This window comes from Blennius ocellaris (assembly GCF_963422515.1).
Source record: "Blennius ocellaris genome assembly, chromosome: 3".
NCBI classification, from domain to species: Eukaryota; Metazoa; Chordata; class Actinopteri; order Blenniiformes; family Blenniidae; genus Blennius; species Blennius ocellaris.
The window spans coordinates 16,464,298-16,482,265 of NC_137652.1; the positions used below are offsets into that span (position 1 = coordinate 16,464,298).

The 17,968-nt window shown below is 42.9% G+C and overlaps 1 protein-coding gene across 2 annotated transcripts in view; it reads left to right on the plus strand.

The window, feature by feature from the left end:
- Positions 1-17,622, plus strand: part of pkn1a (protein kinase N1a) — a 48,280-nt gene extending 30,658 nt beyond the window's left edge. Inside the window, exons 4-23 of one of the 2 annotated variants that reach the window (XM_080520599.1) lie at positions 249-397; positions 1,292-1,412; positions 5,429-5,568; positions 6,496-6,709; positions 7,412-7,606; positions 8,147-8,256; positions 8,352-8,495; positions 8,774-8,849; positions 9,547-9,682; positions 9,952-10,078; positions 11,061-11,140; positions 11,475-11,550; positions 11,774-11,865; positions 12,156-12,332; positions 13,250-13,312; positions 13,702-13,778; positions 13,968-14,110; positions 14,806-14,913; positions 15,187-15,267; positions 16,059-17,622. In XM_080520599.1, the coding sequence (XP_080376725.1) occupies positions 249-397; positions 1,292-1,412; positions 5,429-5,568; positions 6,496-6,709; positions 7,412-7,606; positions 8,147-8,256; positions 8,352-8,495; positions 8,774-8,849; positions 9,547-9,682; positions 9,952-10,078; positions 11,061-11,140; positions 11,475-11,550; positions 11,774-11,865; positions 12,156-12,332; positions 13,250-13,312; positions 13,702-13,778; positions 13,968-14,110; positions 14,806-14,913; positions 15,187-15,267; positions 16,059-16,262 (2,513 nt within the window). In that variant the 3' untranslated portion in view covers positions 16,263-17,622. The remainder of the gene's footprint in view (positions 1-248; positions 398-1,291; positions 1,413-5,428; positions 5,569-6,495; positions 6,710-7,411; positions 7,607-8,146; positions 8,257-8,351; positions 8,496-8,773; positions 8,850-9,546; positions 9,683-9,951; positions 10,079-11,060; positions 11,141-11,474; positions 11,551-11,773; positions 11,866-12,155; positions 12,333-13,249; positions 13,313-13,701; positions 13,779-13,967; positions 14,111-14,805; positions 14,914-15,186; positions 15,268-16,058) is intronic. The other variant, XM_080520600.1, reaches the window with a different exon arrangement.
- Positions 17,623-17,968: the final 346 nt, after the last annotated feature.

The window sequence follows — 17,968 nt, forward strand, 5'->3', positions numbered from 1 at the left end:
TCTTTTTGGGGAAAACACCGTTCACAGCAGAAACGTACAAACCACACAAACTGTGACACATTGGAGCTTTTTCCATCTTCATGTATATAAAAGCCTGGTTTGCTGCAGTACAACCCCAGGATATGCAACAAGAATTACCAGACATGGCATGAAATTCCCTCAAGGGCGCTTTCGTTTTCGTGCACACCATGTGAAACCTCATCTTGTTCCTTATTATATCGTCTCCAACCTTTTCCTGTTCCACATAGATGAGTGTCCTCAGTCTCCCGGGGCAGAAAGCCGTACGTCAGCCCACAAGGAACGCATCACTGCCCTGGAGCGGCAGCTCAACATCGAGCTCAAAGTCAAACAGGGGGTTGAGAACATGATTCCCATCTACGCCAATGGATCCACTAAGGTAAAGAAACATCTTCTCTGTCCACATGTAGAGTTGCACTATACTGCTTTTTAAATAAAATTGCTATAATAAACAGTAGGCCACCAGGGAAAAAATAATTTAGTATGGCTCCCTCGCGGCAGATGATTTTGTGTAGCCCCACGTTGAAAACGTGATTTCATATTTGTTCTATAAAATCTTGGTCTCAATGTTTAAAATCTTATCTTTTTCCGTCTGCAGCATTAGAATGTATCTCTGCAGCACAATATGTTGTCCTGTTACCTGAATGTCAACAGGACAAAGGAAATGGGATATACACATAGTAACCCTCCCCCCGGCTGAATGATAACCAGTCGCATGCACGTGTTCATGATCTTGCAATCTGCTGACTCAGGAGATTATTTTTCGAAACGTGTTACACATTAAATCTAAATCGGTCCAAATGCTGACGCTTCTTCACTCACTCAGTTACATTCAATTCCCCCTCCTCTGTTTCTTCAGTCTGTTTGACTTTGTCATTTGACCTTGTTTCTATACCTCCACTTTCTTCATTGTTTCACCGGAAAGGAAAAGAAAGCAGGGATCGGAGAGCCTTCGAGAGCAGTCTTTTTGTATTCCTAATAAAAGCCCTGTTTTCCTGCCATTCAAATCCAAGTCTGTTCCTTGTATTACATCATATTCCTCTTTACTTCCATCGTGTGGTTTACTTTTTTTTTTTTTTTTTTTATGTACTGTATTGGTCTGGATTAACGACGACCCTTTATCTTATGCAGACCAGTTCTTGTTTTTAATGAACACAGATTTGTATGTGTTTTCATGGGTAAAAGACCCAGGAAACAAGACACTTTTCAAACCTGTCTTGTATTTCATTTCTTATATTCGGACCAATTGAGTATTTCTTCCCCCACTATACAGGATAAGAAGATGCTGCAGACAGCCCAGCAGATGCTGCAGGACAACAAAACGAAAATTGACATCATCCGCATGCAAATCCGCAAAGCTGTTCAGGCCACTGAACACAATGACGATATACCAGGTGAGTTTACGACAAAAGACAAATCGGAGCAGAGAGAGATTGTGAAAATAACAGAAGAAGCAAATGCGGTCTCTTATTGAGTAGGCTGTAATTACACAGTCAGTGCTTTAAAGCACTACAGCTTCCAATACTGAGCTCAACGTGAAACCTTCAAATGGTAAGAGAATGGGTCTGTTGGAGATAAATCAATAATGGTACTGAAATTAAATCCAGTTCATTTTCTACTGCACATAAACCCAGAAAAAACAAAGCATACATTTTAATCCCCTGCACCTGAATATCATTTGAATCGGATATTGCAAAAATATTGAGACTGTGGTTCAAGTTACCGGACATCTGGGAGTGACGGGGAGCTTTTAGGCAGCTCGTTTCTCTATATTGGATCTGCTTTCTTCTTCTCTGCACGTTATACAGCAGCTCCAGACAGCAGATGCACAAAAGCATAAACAGATCAATGGCAAGCAAGTGCAGTGTTTTTACCTGGGTCATGTGAAGAGGACAGTTGGGTTTGATCGTGTTTGTGTCTGTGTGTGTGTGTGTGTGTGTGTGTGTGTGTGTGTGCGCGCGCGCGCGTGCGCTTGTGTGTGTGTGTAAATATTGGGGTGAGCAACACAAAGCCTGTGAAATAGCCCACCTGGTGCATTAACACTGTCCATCAAGTCCACACACAGATGCACGACACAAAGAAACAACTGCCCCGGACCAAACAGGTGGGCAGATGAAAAGTGTTTGACGTTAGAAACAGACATAGACGCTCGCGGTATGATCTCGCCTTCTACGGAGGCCAAGCAAAAAGCCCCTTTTTGATGTGGATGTTGCAGTTTTAGGGCCACCGTCGTGCAGATAAAAGCCACATGTAGCTTTTGTTGTTTATGCTTGCAAACATCTTGTCAAAGGTCTTTTTTTTTACCTAATGCACACGTTGCCTTCTGCTTCAGTCACTTTACATGTAGTGGCAGAGTGATCAATGAAAGCGCAGGTAGAAAGGTTTCTGCCGGGCAGTGAGTGGCGTCGTCCATTAGGGCCTGTTGGGGGGGGGGGAATCAGGCCAGTTTATGACGTTCACAGGAGAAGGAGGGTCTGTAGAACGTAGCAGGGAGGGAAACGCGCATTGAAGAGTTGGAGTTAAAACGATGGCCACATCAAACTGAGGGAGCGGATGTAGGGATGTACGATTATTTACAGGCTTTTGATGGAGATTCTCTGCGTCCAGCATGTGGAAATCCAAAAAGGCTTCGCGGTGGTCTGCCGAATTGTATTTCAGAAGTTTTAAATGGTGTAATCTGAAGTGCTCCGGCTGTACCACAGACACTTCTCGAACGTGTTTTTAAATGTGATATGATTGTAGCGAGCTATTGTATACTCCAGCTGAGTTGAGAGAAGACCCGCAGAGCCCTGATGTATGAGTCTTCTTTCAAACAGACACAAGTGACCCAACTTAAGTAAACATGAGCCAACTCCGACATTGTGCAGCTCCCCGTGGATTCACCAAAAATATTTTATACATCGCTAAACTCAACATACGTGTCAACGCTTCTACTTTTCCCCTGGGATCTCTCTTGTTTTATGCTTTTTCCACTCGGTCTTTTAGTTTAAATATGTTTCCTGTACGTATCCCACATTTATAGCTTGGTTCGAGAGAAATGCATGAAGAGGAGCCTGTCCGATGTGTTTCCGGCACTTGCCTCTACTCAAGCAAACTGCAGTATGTCGTTCTTTAGCTGTGAAGTGTTATATACAGTATCAATATATACAATCTTTTGAAAGCGGCATATTCCCCTATGTCTATGTTAGGAACGCTCATGCAGCCTCTTGGCTCATAGATCCCAGCTAATTTGTTCAAATAACTTTAGCCAATAGAGAGTAAGTGAAAAAAGAGAGCAGGAATATAAATGATTCACTACTTTTTCAAAAATTTCTGTTTGTGTGTTTCTAAAATGTGCCGTTTCAGTTTTTCTATTGCCTGCTGCCTTCTTTTAACAATTTATTCTGCAAATCATTATATTTGGTATCTTCTTCCAAACTGACCACAGACAATGAGAACATACATAAGTAGCTGTCGTTTTCCTACTATTAGTAGAATTGTCTCAATTTAAGTTGCTTACCTGTTTACAAATAACAAATTCTGTTATTGGACTGGAGTTGAATGTTTTCAGTTAATTCAGTGAGTCATGTGCCTGATTGACATCACGGTTTGAATTGAGATATCTTTAAGATATTGTTTTGTGGGTTTTTTTTGGTTTTTTTATGCGATTGTGGCAGTATCACAAGTTTATTAGCTACTACACTGTGCTACAACAAAGACTTTATAAACCTGAGTATTATGGTAAGTCTCTCTGCTTTGCTTTCTGGAAAAGATAAACGAAGCTAATCAGTAGCCTTTATCTGCTGAAATACAGTTTGATTAACAGAATGTGGTTGTGGTCCAATGTTTTACCACCTTGAGACTTAATTTTGTCTGATGCCAGAAAATGTTTTCCAAGAAACTTTCTGGTTTAAAAACGTATATCTTCAGGCACAAATATGTTGGTCATCATCAACATGTTTCATCTTCGATTGGTCTTAAAAAAAAAAATTTTTTTTAATTGTATCGCGTATCCTCACAGTGCCCTTTGCAATACCCAATGTGTGTTTTATAAAGGGTGAACAGAAATGGGCCTGCTGGCATTTGGCCTCCAGCCTCATCGTTTGATTGTTTGTCACAGTATTTTTTGAGCAGATGTCTACACAGTGCTCCTCTGTAGTTTGGAGCACCCCCCCCCCCACCCCCCCCGACTAAAGGTCATCAGAACATTTATTAAACTGTCTGGGGAATTTAAAAAAAACAATATTTAATTTTTCTTTGAGTGAACGCTCAAAGCACAGAACAGATTACCGGTAAATCAAAGTATCATGCTATTAATGTCACCATTTCCCACTTTGCCTGCGGTGAATGCAGACACCAGCTCTTGGCAGTGTTAAATAACACACCATTCCACAGATTTCCTTTCCATTTTGCCGTCGTTTCTTCTGGTTTCCCGATATTTCCTGGTGACTTGGTCTCTCGCTCTCTTTTTAAACCACTCGCTATCACAGGGTTGTGTGTATAGTGTACACAGACAGACAGTCTCCAGGCACCACACCCGGTGGAGGGGTCATCTAGCAGAGCCTGGGCTCCAGGCAGAACACCTTATTAGGAGATAAAAGCATGCAGACCACTTTCTACCCTTACCTCCCCCCCCTCTCTATTTTCCTCTCTCCTTTGCAGTGTTGTAAATGGTTCATAAGTCATAAAGATCATCCCCAACCTTTCCCGTCTGTCTTCACTAATCACACATTTTAAAGTCAAATGCACCTTTTTTTGTGAAGCTACTTATCCTATTGCCTTTCTCCTTATCTCTCGCATCCTCTTCCCATGTGGGTGTACTCAATTGTGTTTGGCAGTTACTGTTCCATTAACCTAACCACTTAGCTCTAAATGTGTTTCATTGCTGACCCTGTGTATGTTTATTAACATTTTCTGGCGATTCGATACCCCCGCTTTTGTTTTTCTGCAGTAATATGACCACCATTGACAAGCTCTGACAATTAAGGGATGAATTTAATTTGTATGACTTTTGAGGCTATATTTCTATCTGTATTTATGCATCGCAGTTGGTCAACTGAGTCTTATCTGGCTATTTTACAGTGACAATTCAGCAATTTTGAGAATGATTAAACCAGGACCAACATTTTCTTTTCCTGCTTGCTCTAACCATGGGACACTTGGCCCATTTGGAAACGGTAGAGACGAAGTTAATGTTGCCTGCTGGTGATCACTTAGGCTGTTTACCTCCCTCCAGGCGCTGCTAATGTTTTCTTTGTCTGACTCTTGTGTAATGCATGACACGCATTGATGCATAAACCTAACTTACTGTGCCCAGGGGACTTTGCTAAAACACCTCGCTATCCAAAACAAGAGAGCCGGGCTCACGTCCTGCCAACGGGGAACAAATGGACCCGCTCATTGTTATTTGCCCTTCCTTCCTCCCTCGCAGGTAACCAGGACCTGTTGGAGCTGCGTATCGAGGAGCTGAGGCATCACTACAGGGTCGAGCACGCCGTCGCGGAGGGGGCCAAAAACGTCCTGAGGCTCCTGGGGGCCAGCAAGGTTCAGGACAAGAAAGCTCTGTCTGAGGTGAGCACCAATACACGAGAGTTTCCTTTCGCGGCGGACAAAACATGCTCTCAGACGTGAGGGGGAACCCCGGTGGCATCAGTGACGTCATCACACCGAGACACAAAACACTTTTTTTTCTGCTCTTCTTATTCCTTGACGAGGACTTTGGTGCCGTCAGATTCTCTGAAATGCTTAAATTCTTCTAACGGTTCCTGCGTAGACACACAATATCAAGGGGACATTGAAAACTCTTAAAACAAGTCAGATATTTTCGGATGTCTCTCTGTTCATGATGTCTTTGGGGAGGCATCTTTAGAACAGCAGCTGCAACACGACGCACTGAATAAAAAAAAACAACAACTGTCTGTCTCGTGGCACAGCCTCAAATGGAACCACCTGTTCTGTCCTGATCCTCTTTCATCACTTTTTACTGGGTGAATACGTTGTTCAAAAAAAAAAAAAATCATATTTGACTGCTTTAAACTGACTCTAGAAGTAATTGCCAGCTCATTTCACAACGATATGCGCTAACGCTCATACTCCGCTGTCCATTGGTTAAACCTTGAGTCGTCCAGACCTGGTAAAAACTATGGATCATGAAACATTTCAGACAAGTGAAACATCTGTAAACGTCAAGCAAGACCACGCATGAATAATTATAATCAGACTGATAGAGTTTTAGTTATCAATATTAAGTGTTATTTTTAATCAATTCAATGTCTTTTTTTGTCTTATGATACTGTTTTATAGTTTCCTGCAGAGAAATGACATGCTTCCAGTCTTTTTGCATATTTTCAGAATTTCCTCATCAGGTTTATTTGACCTCAGCAATCATAATAAAAAGACATCGCGAACCTGTATGAAGTGAAAAAAAAAGATTTCTAAATGTGCGTTATTTTTGGTTCAAATAATTTAATGGCGTCTCTGCGTGCGGCTGTTGTGCAGGCGCAGTCTCGTCTGAGCGAGTCATCTCAGCGGTTGGACCTGCTGAGGGACTCTCTGGACCAGCGCCTGGCTGAGCTCCCCAAGGATCATCCGAAAGCAAGCATCATTAAAGAGGAGCTGGTCCTGGCCTCCTCGCCTGCCTTCAGCTCCCGCCACGGCGCCCCCTACCTACACAACCAGTACAGCACTCTCAACAAGCCCTCGCCTCTCACTGGTGCGTCAAACTCAACACACGGACTCAAAAACATCAAAATGACTTTAGATTTTGTTTCTTGCTGTTTAGAAGTCGGACATAAAGGGACATTGATCCATTCATTTTGACTTTCAACAGATGCAAATCGCAGGCAAGGCAAATGTATTCAGACACAAGGCAATTCCCAGAGCGATGCTTGCATCCTCAAGTTAATTGTGGTTGATCATTACAATGATTTTATGCCAATATTTTGTCTTTTCACAGCCCACGTCCAACTTGGCTTTGATTTTTTTTTTTTTTTTTTTTTTTTTTAATGAAAATACTATTGACAAGTTGTGATGGCTTCCATAGTAATTGTTTGGCTTTGTGAAAATCTAGACATTTTCATCGAATATACTCTGCGCCGCAACAAAGAAAAACTTTGCTGTTTGAATTTAAAGGTTATGAAGCCAATGTTTTAACGGTCCTGCCCACTCGAGATGAAATTGAGCTGCATGTGGCCCCGGATCTAAAATGTGATTGACAGTCCTGGTTCAATAGATGCCAGTGAGGAGTGAGTGGGCAGATGTTCAGTGGATAGTATCAAAATGTAAAAAACAGTTTATTTACAAACATTTTGTTAAAGAACCAGTTAAAATTCACCAGATTTAATTTTCTGATCTCGCTTGTTTTGCTCCACAAACCCCTAACAGACTGCCTACTTTCGTTGTTCCTGGTCTTCAGGTACGCTGCAGGTCCAGCTGCTCGGCTGCGTTGGCTTGTTAGAAGTTGTACCAGGTCGCAATAAAGGGACGGCAGTCATGCTGCCCTGCTACAGTCCTGGAGACACCAGATCCTTCATGAGGGGCAGCAAGGGCCTGTACGGCCGCAGCGGCTCGGTGAGCGGGAAGACGCCCAGCAAGACTGAGGACCTGCTCTGTAAGTCTTTGTTTCACTGGGTCTGCGTGAGCTCACTTGGGAGTGAGTGGTTTTTTTTTTTTTTTTTAATTGATACCAAAGACTAAAGACTCTTTGTGCAAATAGATCAGTAGGGAGTGAAATGCTCAAACCGGCCATTTTAGCACAGTTACATTTTAAGTCGTCTTCTTCTTGCACTCAGGCAGGTGGTCTTGATCATTTTAAAATTGCCAAATAGCCACAATAAGCTGAGTCGGTAATGGGATTACATAGTCGAATGTTTCCATTCTGTGTGCTTTCAAGGTCACCTTCAATGGATTTGACTTGAATAGCACGCAATTCCACTTTAGGAGCACCTTTCACTTCATTGTTTAAATCCTCTGAAGCATTTCAGACAGCTATTTTAAAGATGTTGCACTTTCTGCTCCATCTCAGCAAAATCAATACCTCGGCTTGTGTTATGCATTGCAGTGTGAGCATGAAGTGGTTTTGTTTTTATTCTAGTTAAAAGCATTAGCTTCGGGAGATAATTGCTGCTCGTGTCTGTGTCTGTGTGCGTAGCCGAGGTCAGTGCGGTGCTCAAACTGGATAACACGGTGGTGGGACAGACGGCCTGGAAGACCGTGGGTGAGCAGGCCTGGGACCAAACATTCACCGTGGAGCTGGAAAGGGTCAGTAAACATAGAGAGCCTCGTCAGATCGCCACACTTTGAGGACAGAAAATACAAGCATCACCTGTCTTGACACTTGCCCGTGTGCGTTTTAGTCGAGGGAGATGGAGATTGCAGTTTACTGGAAGGACTACCGCTCTCTGTGTGCTCTCAAGTACCTGAAGCTGGAGGAGTTCCTGGACAACCAGAAACACAGAGTTCAGTTGGAGCTGGAGCCTCAGGGCCTGCTGCTGGCTGAGGTAAGACACTACCCACTCGCATAAATGGAGAAAAAGAGGACCTCGGTGCACGAAAGTAGCCTCGGCACATCTGCATACATGACGCGTACATTTCCATAAATATGCAAAGAAATTCACGTTTGCGCGAACACCTACCCACAAGCTGTCGCATCCACCTGTGGTGGGAAAACACTGCTTTGATATGCTGTGGCTGGAAAAAAAAAAGAAGAAGAAGCCTGGATTCAGTGTGAAGTCTAGAAATAAAAATGTGCCTGCTTTTTCTTTTTTATTATTTTCAGGTGACTTTCTTTAACCCCGTTATTGAGCGAGCTCCTCGCCTCCAGAGGCAGAAGAAAGTGTTTTCCAAGCAGCAAGGTGAGAAACGCACAGAGTGGAGGGAATACACTCTCTCCTCTGCTGTTTTTGGATACAAAGATAAAATAAGGCTCCCATTTGATCATAACTGACACTGACGTGATAGAAACTTGTACTCAACCTGGAAAGAAGCATACTTCAGTCAGACGGCTGGCTGTGTTTTTCATTTAGACGACAGCACCCCCTAGTGGGCAATGTTGTTTCACTATCTATAGCACAGAGACAAACAAGCGTTCACACCAACAGGCCACTATTAACCTAAATGGCATGTTTTTAGACTGTCAAGAAAATGTTTGATGTTTCACGACGTGTGTCGTCCGAGATCTGTGTTCAGGTCTGATTTTTCGAAATTGTTTTTTTTTTTTGGGGGGGGGGGGCTCATTTTCTTAATTAGCTCAATCACTGAGCAACATTCTATTTAATCACACTGACTTCATTTACATTGCCAATACCATTTCTTCCATATACTATTCATCATAGTTCAAGATTATTTATTGTATATAATCTATTGTAGTGCAATTTATGAATGACAAGTGTGTATTTTTTTTAATCTTTGTTGGACCAAGAATCATTTCCTCTCTTACAGCTGCATCTGAAAAATTCATTATTTTTGGGAAGCCTACTGTTTTTCAGAATACGTGAACTTAAAAGTCTTGAGACCTTAATGACGGTGTGTCTCTGGTGTGTGTGTTTCCAGGCAAGGCGTTCCTTCGGGCCCGTCAGATGAACGTGGACATCGGGACGTGGGTGAGGCTGCTCCGAAACGCCATCCCCACCGTCAACAACTCCGGAACCTACAGTCCCAACGCACACAGCGTCGCACTCAACGCTGGGTGAGACTCGCCCACCGCCACGACGTGGCCGGCACAAAGTATTAAGTATTACATCTGTGGGTGGCGTTTGATAGCAGTCGGTGTTTCCACGCTATCGAGCAGCAGCTTTCCTTCAACCTCCTCTCCTCGTGTTTCCTGGAAAACACTAAAGCATGGGAGGTTTTCTCCACCCACGTGTCTAATGACCCCTTTGTGTTTTGTTTTGTCCGTCTGTCGGTCTGCATCACTGCGTGGCTCCGTCCCTGTTTGTGTCCGTGTGGATTTTTCAGGGAGATCTCGGTGGAGAAGTTGAGTCTGGACAGCGACTCCCCGATAAGAGGCGATTACAAGAGAGATTCGGACACACACACCCCGGTGAGGCAGACAGAGAGAGACGAAACCTGGGAGACAGGAGAGGTGTGTGCAAACGTGTAAAACTGTATTCTTAATAAAGCTTTCCTTTCAAATCATTGTAGAGAAAAGAGATAAAAAACAAAAAAATAAACAGTAAATAGTCAATAATGTATAAAAAGAAATGAGCGAAATCAACATTTTGACTGTCTACTGTTACTTTAATCCTTACATTATCTAATAATGAGTGATTATAGTTACAAGTTAGGTTTGAATAGTAAGATCGCAGATTTAGTGGGGTTTTCGGTATAAACAAAGAAGTGTACAAATAGCGTTTAACTGCACTTTTTTTAATATATAAAGGCATCTTCTACTTCCAATTTGTCTACTGCGTGAAACGCTGTTTGAGAAGGATTGACTTGTAACGTGACACTGAGACCTGGAACAATTCAGCCGATTGCCACAGGAAGAGCCAGAGAACCTTTTCACCAGTAAAATGACAAAACCTCAAATCCACACTGCAAGGGGGAGATCCGATTGGCTGGTCGTGGCGCCCGCCAACTAAATGAGTTTGACTCTCCTGGTTACGTCCCACATTAAACACAGAAGACCAGAAGACCAAAGAAATCAAGCACGATGTCGAACCATATATTGTTTTGAGCGAGAGTTTTAATCAACGTAGAAACATCTGATGTTAACGTTCACCTCGAGGTCTGTGGCTTCAGTGAAAATGGAATAAAGTGAGCTGAATTGTATTTGAAATTATTTTTAGAATACGTTTTATGGTTATTGCACACTGAGGCTGAAATGTTTAGTTTAGTTGAGCTCTTCTCCCTGTCCAGCTGTCTTCATCAGGCAGATTGACACATTTCTATTATGAGACTTAAGGACGTGTGTGTTACTCCTGCCATGGATTCCGAAAACTGAACCAGAGGCGGGACGGAGAGCGTCGCTTCCATTTCTTCTCATCTTCCGTTGTGTGTCTCATGACCTCCCTCTCTCTGTCTTCGTCTTTTCCTTTGTTTCTCTCCTCGCATGCGCCCGATAGGACCGACTGGCAGTCATCGAGCCCTTCTCCCCCCGAGACCTCACCCCCGAGTCCCCTGTCCGAACCCCGTCTGTTGGCAGGTAGACGCACCAACACGGACGCCTTGTGTCATGCTCATGTATTCCTTCTCCTGCGCAGTATGTTGGTAATTCAAATGACAGGTTAACTGGTCGTGGCCAAGAAAAGAGCATAAATGAATGCAGATTGAGTGCGTAAGTGATTTCTGCCTTGCAAAGTCGAGGAATAAAAGATAAATGTTGGACTTCCATTCCTTTTTGTACTGATCTATACAGATCCTAATTTTTATTTGTGTTATCTGCGAGGAAAAATATCTATGGCCCGCTGCACCAACACCCGCGATTTGTGCTTTCTGCTATAAACTGTGTGTGTGTGTGTGTGTGTCGGTCTCTGCAGCCGGCAGAAGAAAGGTCCTCTGTCTCTGCAGGACTTCAGGCTGATCGCTGTGCTGGGCAGGGGCCACTTTGGAAAGGTGCGACTTTTCAAATTGAACCGATTCTTATTGATTCTGTGACTATAAATCGAGAAAATAATACTTAATAAAACTCAAGTTGAGCTTTTTCCATCCATTTTAATTGCAGTAATTAAAAAAAAAAAAAAAGGGAAAAGTTTGCCTTTGACATTCCTGAAGGTTTTCATTACTTTTGCTCATGAAATCCATAAAACGGACACATTGTTTGTCTTTATGTCTTTAGGTGTTGTTGTCCGAGTACAAGAAGACGGGCACAATGTTTGCCATCAAAGCCCTGAAAAAAGGAGATATTGTAGCACGGGATGAGGTGGAAAGGTTTGTGTGATTGACTGCTGTTTTTTCTGCTCTTGGAGCTTCATGACTGTATTTATCCTCTGTGTTTATTCTTTGGTGCTGTAAACTCTGTGATCAGACTTCATCTGTGGGTGTTCCATCAACCAAATTAAAACTAATTATATAATTATGTGCAAGATGCCCCTGTAATCTTTCTACTCTCCTCTGCATCTTCCTCAGTTTTTTGTTTTTTTTCCCCTCTCTTCATCGTCACTCTCTTGTTTTTCTCACTCACCTCATTTCACCTATTGTTCTTCTTCTCTCTCCTGCAGTCTCATGTGCGAGAAGCGCATCTTTGAGGTCGTGAATCTTTCACACCATCCCTTCCTGGTCAACCTGTTCGCCTGCTTCCAAACACCGGAGCACGTGTGCTTTGTGATGGAGTACACGGCGGGCGGCGACCTGATGATGCACATCCACACGGACGTCTTCACTGAGCCACGAGCCGTGTACGTACTAATCACACTGACCAGCTTCACAACAGACATTTTGGACAGCAAGGAAATGTCGAGCTATAAACGGTATTCGTCATGAAGATTTCTTAGGATAAGTTATCCCGCAAAATCGCAATCTTCACAAAGTTGGGGGAAGTTGGAGAACAGGCCACCTTAATGTTTTTTTTAATTGATTTTAGCTGTTGAGATCGTGCTGCCGGAAGAGTTATCACTGACGCATGGTCTGCTACTGTAACATGTTTTGCACTAAAGCTTGTTTTTAAGCTCCTCAGGACATTTACAAGTCTAATAAATGTGTAATAAAATTGTACGACATTGATGATGATATCCTCTTGATTTGTTTTGGTTATGATTTCTTGAAGACGACCTCATGCTGGGAAAAGGCAGCCCCCTGACCCCTCGCTTTGAAAACTCCTTCCCTAAAAACTTTGGTCATTTGTCATTTTGACAAATAGACTTGTAATTTAAAAAGAACTGTGTTACCATGAGCGTGTGATTGAGCAATGGCATAGATAATCACCTGTACTTGAATGAAATCTGGTTGTTTCAGTCAATTATATTTAAGTTCCCTGTCAATTTAGTAAATTCTTGGTTTGGTCCCATAAATTCCTGTTTATTATCATGGAAAGTTTCAAACATTCAAAATTCAAACAAAAGTTTTGCAACCCTGCTTGGCTCATGTCAGCAGTTTTATTAATGATAACGGCCGTCGGATGTTGTTTAAGCTTTCATTGCACAAACCACAGAGGCTTTTCCTCGCCGGCAGAAGTACAATTCCCCTGCAGTTTGTCAGACCTCTGACAGTCGCTATGATCGCAGGAACCTCTGAGCTGACGGGGTGATTAAAACGTTCATGTTTCATGCTTTCACAGCAAGGTTTCACTCATGTCTTGTTCTTGCTTGGACTTCAGGTTTTATTCAGCCTGCGTGGTTCTCGGACTCCAGTTCCTCCATGAACACAAGATTGTGTACAGGTGAGCAAGGACCCTTTTTTTAAAATGTTATTAGTTGTTCAAGCATCAGAGAGAAACGACACAAAGAAGTGTTTCATTGCTTGTTACTTGGAAATGTCAACATTTTTATTATTTCTTGACTGAGAACATTAGCTATTAGCACTAAACACCACAGTGTGGGTTTTCTTTAATCCACCACTTTTTGTCTAGAATACATCGATAGATTAACATGAAATACTGCACATACATGAATGATAAATCCCACTGACTCTGATCGTCTTAGTATTCGTACATTTTGCACCCTTGAGTTTGGCAATTGTTGTCTCGACACCTCACGGCGCCCCTCAGATGGTCATAGATGTACGTGTTTCCATGTCCTGCCTCACTGACCTCCATCTCCTCTCCTTCAGAGACCTGAAGCTTGACAACCTGCTGCTGGATACAGACGGTTACGTGAAGATCGCAGACTTTGGATTGTGCAAAGAAGGTAGCGTCACGATGTTCCGGCCTCACACATGATGTTTATGCTTAAAAGCGGGAATAAAAAGATATTTCATAATGTGGCGAAGACGATGTATGAAAACAACTGAGTTCGATTTTGTCAACCGTCATCAACTGACTCAAAAAATAGGAATTAAATTCAGCCGCAGTTTCTTTGCTCTGCCTCGGTCTGCAGGAATGGGTTATGGGGACCGGACCAGCACCTTCTGTGGGACGCCGGAGTTTCTGGCCCCAGAGGTCCTCACAGACACGTCCTACACCAGAGCAGTCGACTGGTGGGGCCTGGGGGTCCTCATCTATGAAATGCTGGTGGGAGAGGTGAGAACTGTGAAACGATGTTTCTTTAGATTGTGATTTACTGACAGATTTCCGCGTTTCTGGAACGAGCACAAGACTGAAATCTAAATAACCAAATGCAGCAGGAGAGAAGAAATTCTGAATGTCTTCATTTCGAGATTTTATAAAAACACAAGATTCTTGAATTGAGAAACAAGACAATGCAATTTTCCCCATGACCCATTTTAAGCTCATTATTGTTACATTTTTACTTTCATTTTCAATTTCAGAGCAATGAACTAGCAGAGTTTATAGCTTCATTGTATATTCTTAGTGATTTTCTTTTTAGTTATTTGACTTTAGCTCAGTAGTCGAGCGCCCAGTTTTTAGAGGTTTGACACTGGTCAGAATAAATCTACACGTCTGTGTACAAAATGTGTGTAAAACCTGTAATGAATCCGTCGGAGTGAATCAAAATTACTTTCACCAAACGGTTGAGCAGGCTGTTGAAGGGGTAAGATACATCACAGGAATATCCAGTATTTATAGTATACTTAACATTTAGCGTGAAGGTTTTTTCTTTTCTTTTTTCTGGCTATTGTTTCCGATGTATGTGACTCAGAAACCTCACACGTATTTGCTGGAGATAACGCGTTGATTTGCCAATGTCAGATCTCGAGAATAGATTGTACCGAGTCAAATGTGTGTTTTTGTGGTGTGTGCGTGTGTGTGTGCAGTCCCCATTCCCAGGGGATGATGAAGAGGAGGTGTTTGACAGCATTGTGAATGATGAAGTCCGCTACCCACGCTTCCTCTCCACTGAGGCCATTGGCATCATGAGAAGAGTAAGCGCAACAGAGACACACAAAACTATGGCTAATGCTGCTTCTTACATGCGAGAAGTTAATTTACCACCACATCGAACATGCGCTTAATGGTGACTGACTATAATATGAAGACTTCCTTACTCCTCTGTGTGTGTGTGTGTGTGTGTGTGTGTGTGTGTGTGTGTGTGTGTGTGTGTGTGTGTGTGTGTGTGTGTGTGTGTGTGTGTGTGTGTGTGTGTGTGTGTGTGTGTGTGTGTGTGTGTGTGTGTGTGTGTGTGTGTGTGTGCTCAGCTGCTGAGGAGGAATCCTGAGAGACGATTGGGTTCTGGTGAGAAGGACGCAGAGGAGGTGAAGAAGCAGCCATTTTTTAGAGTAAGTGCACTTGTGGATACGTTCTGGGAACTGCAGACATCTTAACGTTTCACTCCGGCCAACGGTGCCTCATAGCTTTCCTCCCTTTGAACCCCCCCCCCCCCCCCCCCCCCCCAAAAAAAAGCAATTGCAACATTGTGTAATAGTCGTGTTTTCAAATAACTGATTTGTTTTCCTTGATGTGATAAACAAACAGGCTCCAAAAACGTGATTTGTTTCACAATTATCATCCAGAATATGTAATGATTTCAGGGTTTGATGCTTATGAGGCCAAAGCAGCAGGAGGAAGAAAGAAGTGAGACTGAGGAGTGGATTTATTTAATGAAGCGCAGCCTTGATGGGGGGGGGGATTAGCCATCATAATACACCAGGTAGTTTAGGAGAAAGGACAGAAACATGTTTATTATCTGCTGGTTCTGCCGACTACAGTTTTTGCATCGTCTCATCATATTGGACAATATAATGTAAAAACAACCTGACTTGTATTCCAACCATCAAGCTAGATGGAAGCAGAGTATACTGCTAAATTACAGCGTGTAAAACTGAAAAGTAGTCCAAACAATAAACACAAAGTGTGTTTACGTTATTATTTCACAAATAACCTTTAAAAAATAAAAAAATGCTAATATTTACTTACTTCAAAGATTTATCAGACAGGGTTGCTGCGCAGTTTAATCAGTCTGTTATGGTTTTTCTTGTCTGTTTCGACCTTGTAGACATGAGTTTCACTATTAAAACTTCAGTAGATTATTGACTCTCTTCTTCAACGCCGACCCTCGGTGTCCTTGCAGAACGTGGACTGGGATGCGCTGCTGCAGAGGAAGTTGCCCCCTCCGTTCGTCCCCTCCATCGTCGGGAAGGAGGACGTCAGCAACTTCGACGAGGAGTTCACCACCGAGCCGCCGACACTCACGCCGCCGCGCGAGCCCCGCGTGCTCTCGCGCAAAGACCAGGACAGCTTCCGGGACTTTGACTACGTCTCCGACCTCTGTTAACACTCCGAAGGAATGTTGGATTTCGAAGGCGTCGCGACGGGGCTTTTTCTATCCGGAGCGGCGCTGTTACCGGCCGCCTGCGCTCGCCTGCCGTTACCGACACTGTGAAGGAATGTCAGAGAGACGGGAGGCAGACCGTCTGTGTTGTGTGTGTGTGTGTCTGCGGCGTTGGACTGAGATGAGGACCAGGACTGGAGTTAAATGTTTTATCAACAATAGAAGGATAAACAAGACCCCCCCCCCCCAAAATCAGTGTACAACACAGCAGTGAGTTGTGTGTCCAGCAAACATTTGTCTTTACTCCCTCCTCCTGTCCTCCAGTGGGTCACCTGAGGACCTCGCTGTCTCTTTGTAGATTGATTGTTTAGGGGGTTTCTCAGTGGCCTCTCGTACCAATGCCTTACATTTATATTTCGTTCCATGGAAAAGCGTTTTTGCTTTTTTTTTGTTGTTGTTTTTATCGGAGGCCCTTTTCACGCCGCGGAAGCATCGGCAGGAAGAGAAGCGGTGAAAGAAAACATTCAGAGAAGTCTCTGCTCAAATCGTCTGACTTTCACGACTGATGCTCGGGGAATTTTAAGTTAACTACAGGGTAAACAGCCACTGTCTTTTTTCACTCCTGTGTATTTTTCTTCATATGTCCGCTTACTATTTAAAAAAAACAAAACAAAGAAAACTGTGGTGCTTCAATTCTACATCAGAATTTTGGAGACGAGTCTAATTTAATGACAGTAGACTGCTCGGGGGAGCATTATTCAATATTCTTTTCATTTTTTAATTCTGGATTTTAGGAAAGATATCATACCAACATGATGACATGAACGCCATGTGGCTGACTTTTTTTTTTTTTTTAAATCAAAGGAAGGTTTAAACACTAAACTGCAATATAACAAACACATTCATCCCGTTGTCTACATGTTTCAACTTTCTTTCTGAATGTCAGACTTTCAGTTCTTAAACCAGCACTGAGCTTAAAAAAAAAAGAAAAAAAAGAAATGGTTGCATGTTTTGTGTCCACTTCCCTAAACTCACTGATCTAAGCGCGCTGGTGGAAACAGCTGGGGGTCGCCGTACTTGAAACAAACCTCATTAGTAGAACCCAGTAGACATGCCTTACGTCCCCGTCCTCTTGGCAATACATTTCTACAAGGACGATATCATTCGGGGGTGAAAGGAGGACTAATGTTGAAGTTTTCGCTTCACAACCCACACACACACACACACACAAACGCACACACACACCCTGAGCGCTGGAGAGGTTTGTCATGAAGCTGTATGTATGACAGTGTGGATTTTACTTATCTTGTGTACGACAATACGAAACCATGTGAGCGTATGAGATGACTTATTTTATAAAGAAAACCTGGAGTGGATGATTTGTCTGTTTATTGTCAGAGTGGGGGCAGTGGGGGGGTTGGGGGAGGGGGGGGGGGGACACTACAATGAGATGTTTGATCAAACAGCCACAACACTCAAGACTTTGAAATAAGATGCACACCGTGAGTCCAATATTTGTCGGAACTTAGTAGAAGTGCAAAGGACTGGTCGTTCATCAGGTTCAAAGCTGTTTTATCACCGTCATCATGTCTGTTCTTGTTTGTCCTTCTCCGACAGTCAGCTGGGATTGAGTCCTGTCGGCTTAAATTGGATAAAGTTAAGATGGGTGGATAAAATGATCAGCTATCGTTTATCATTAAACTAAATTG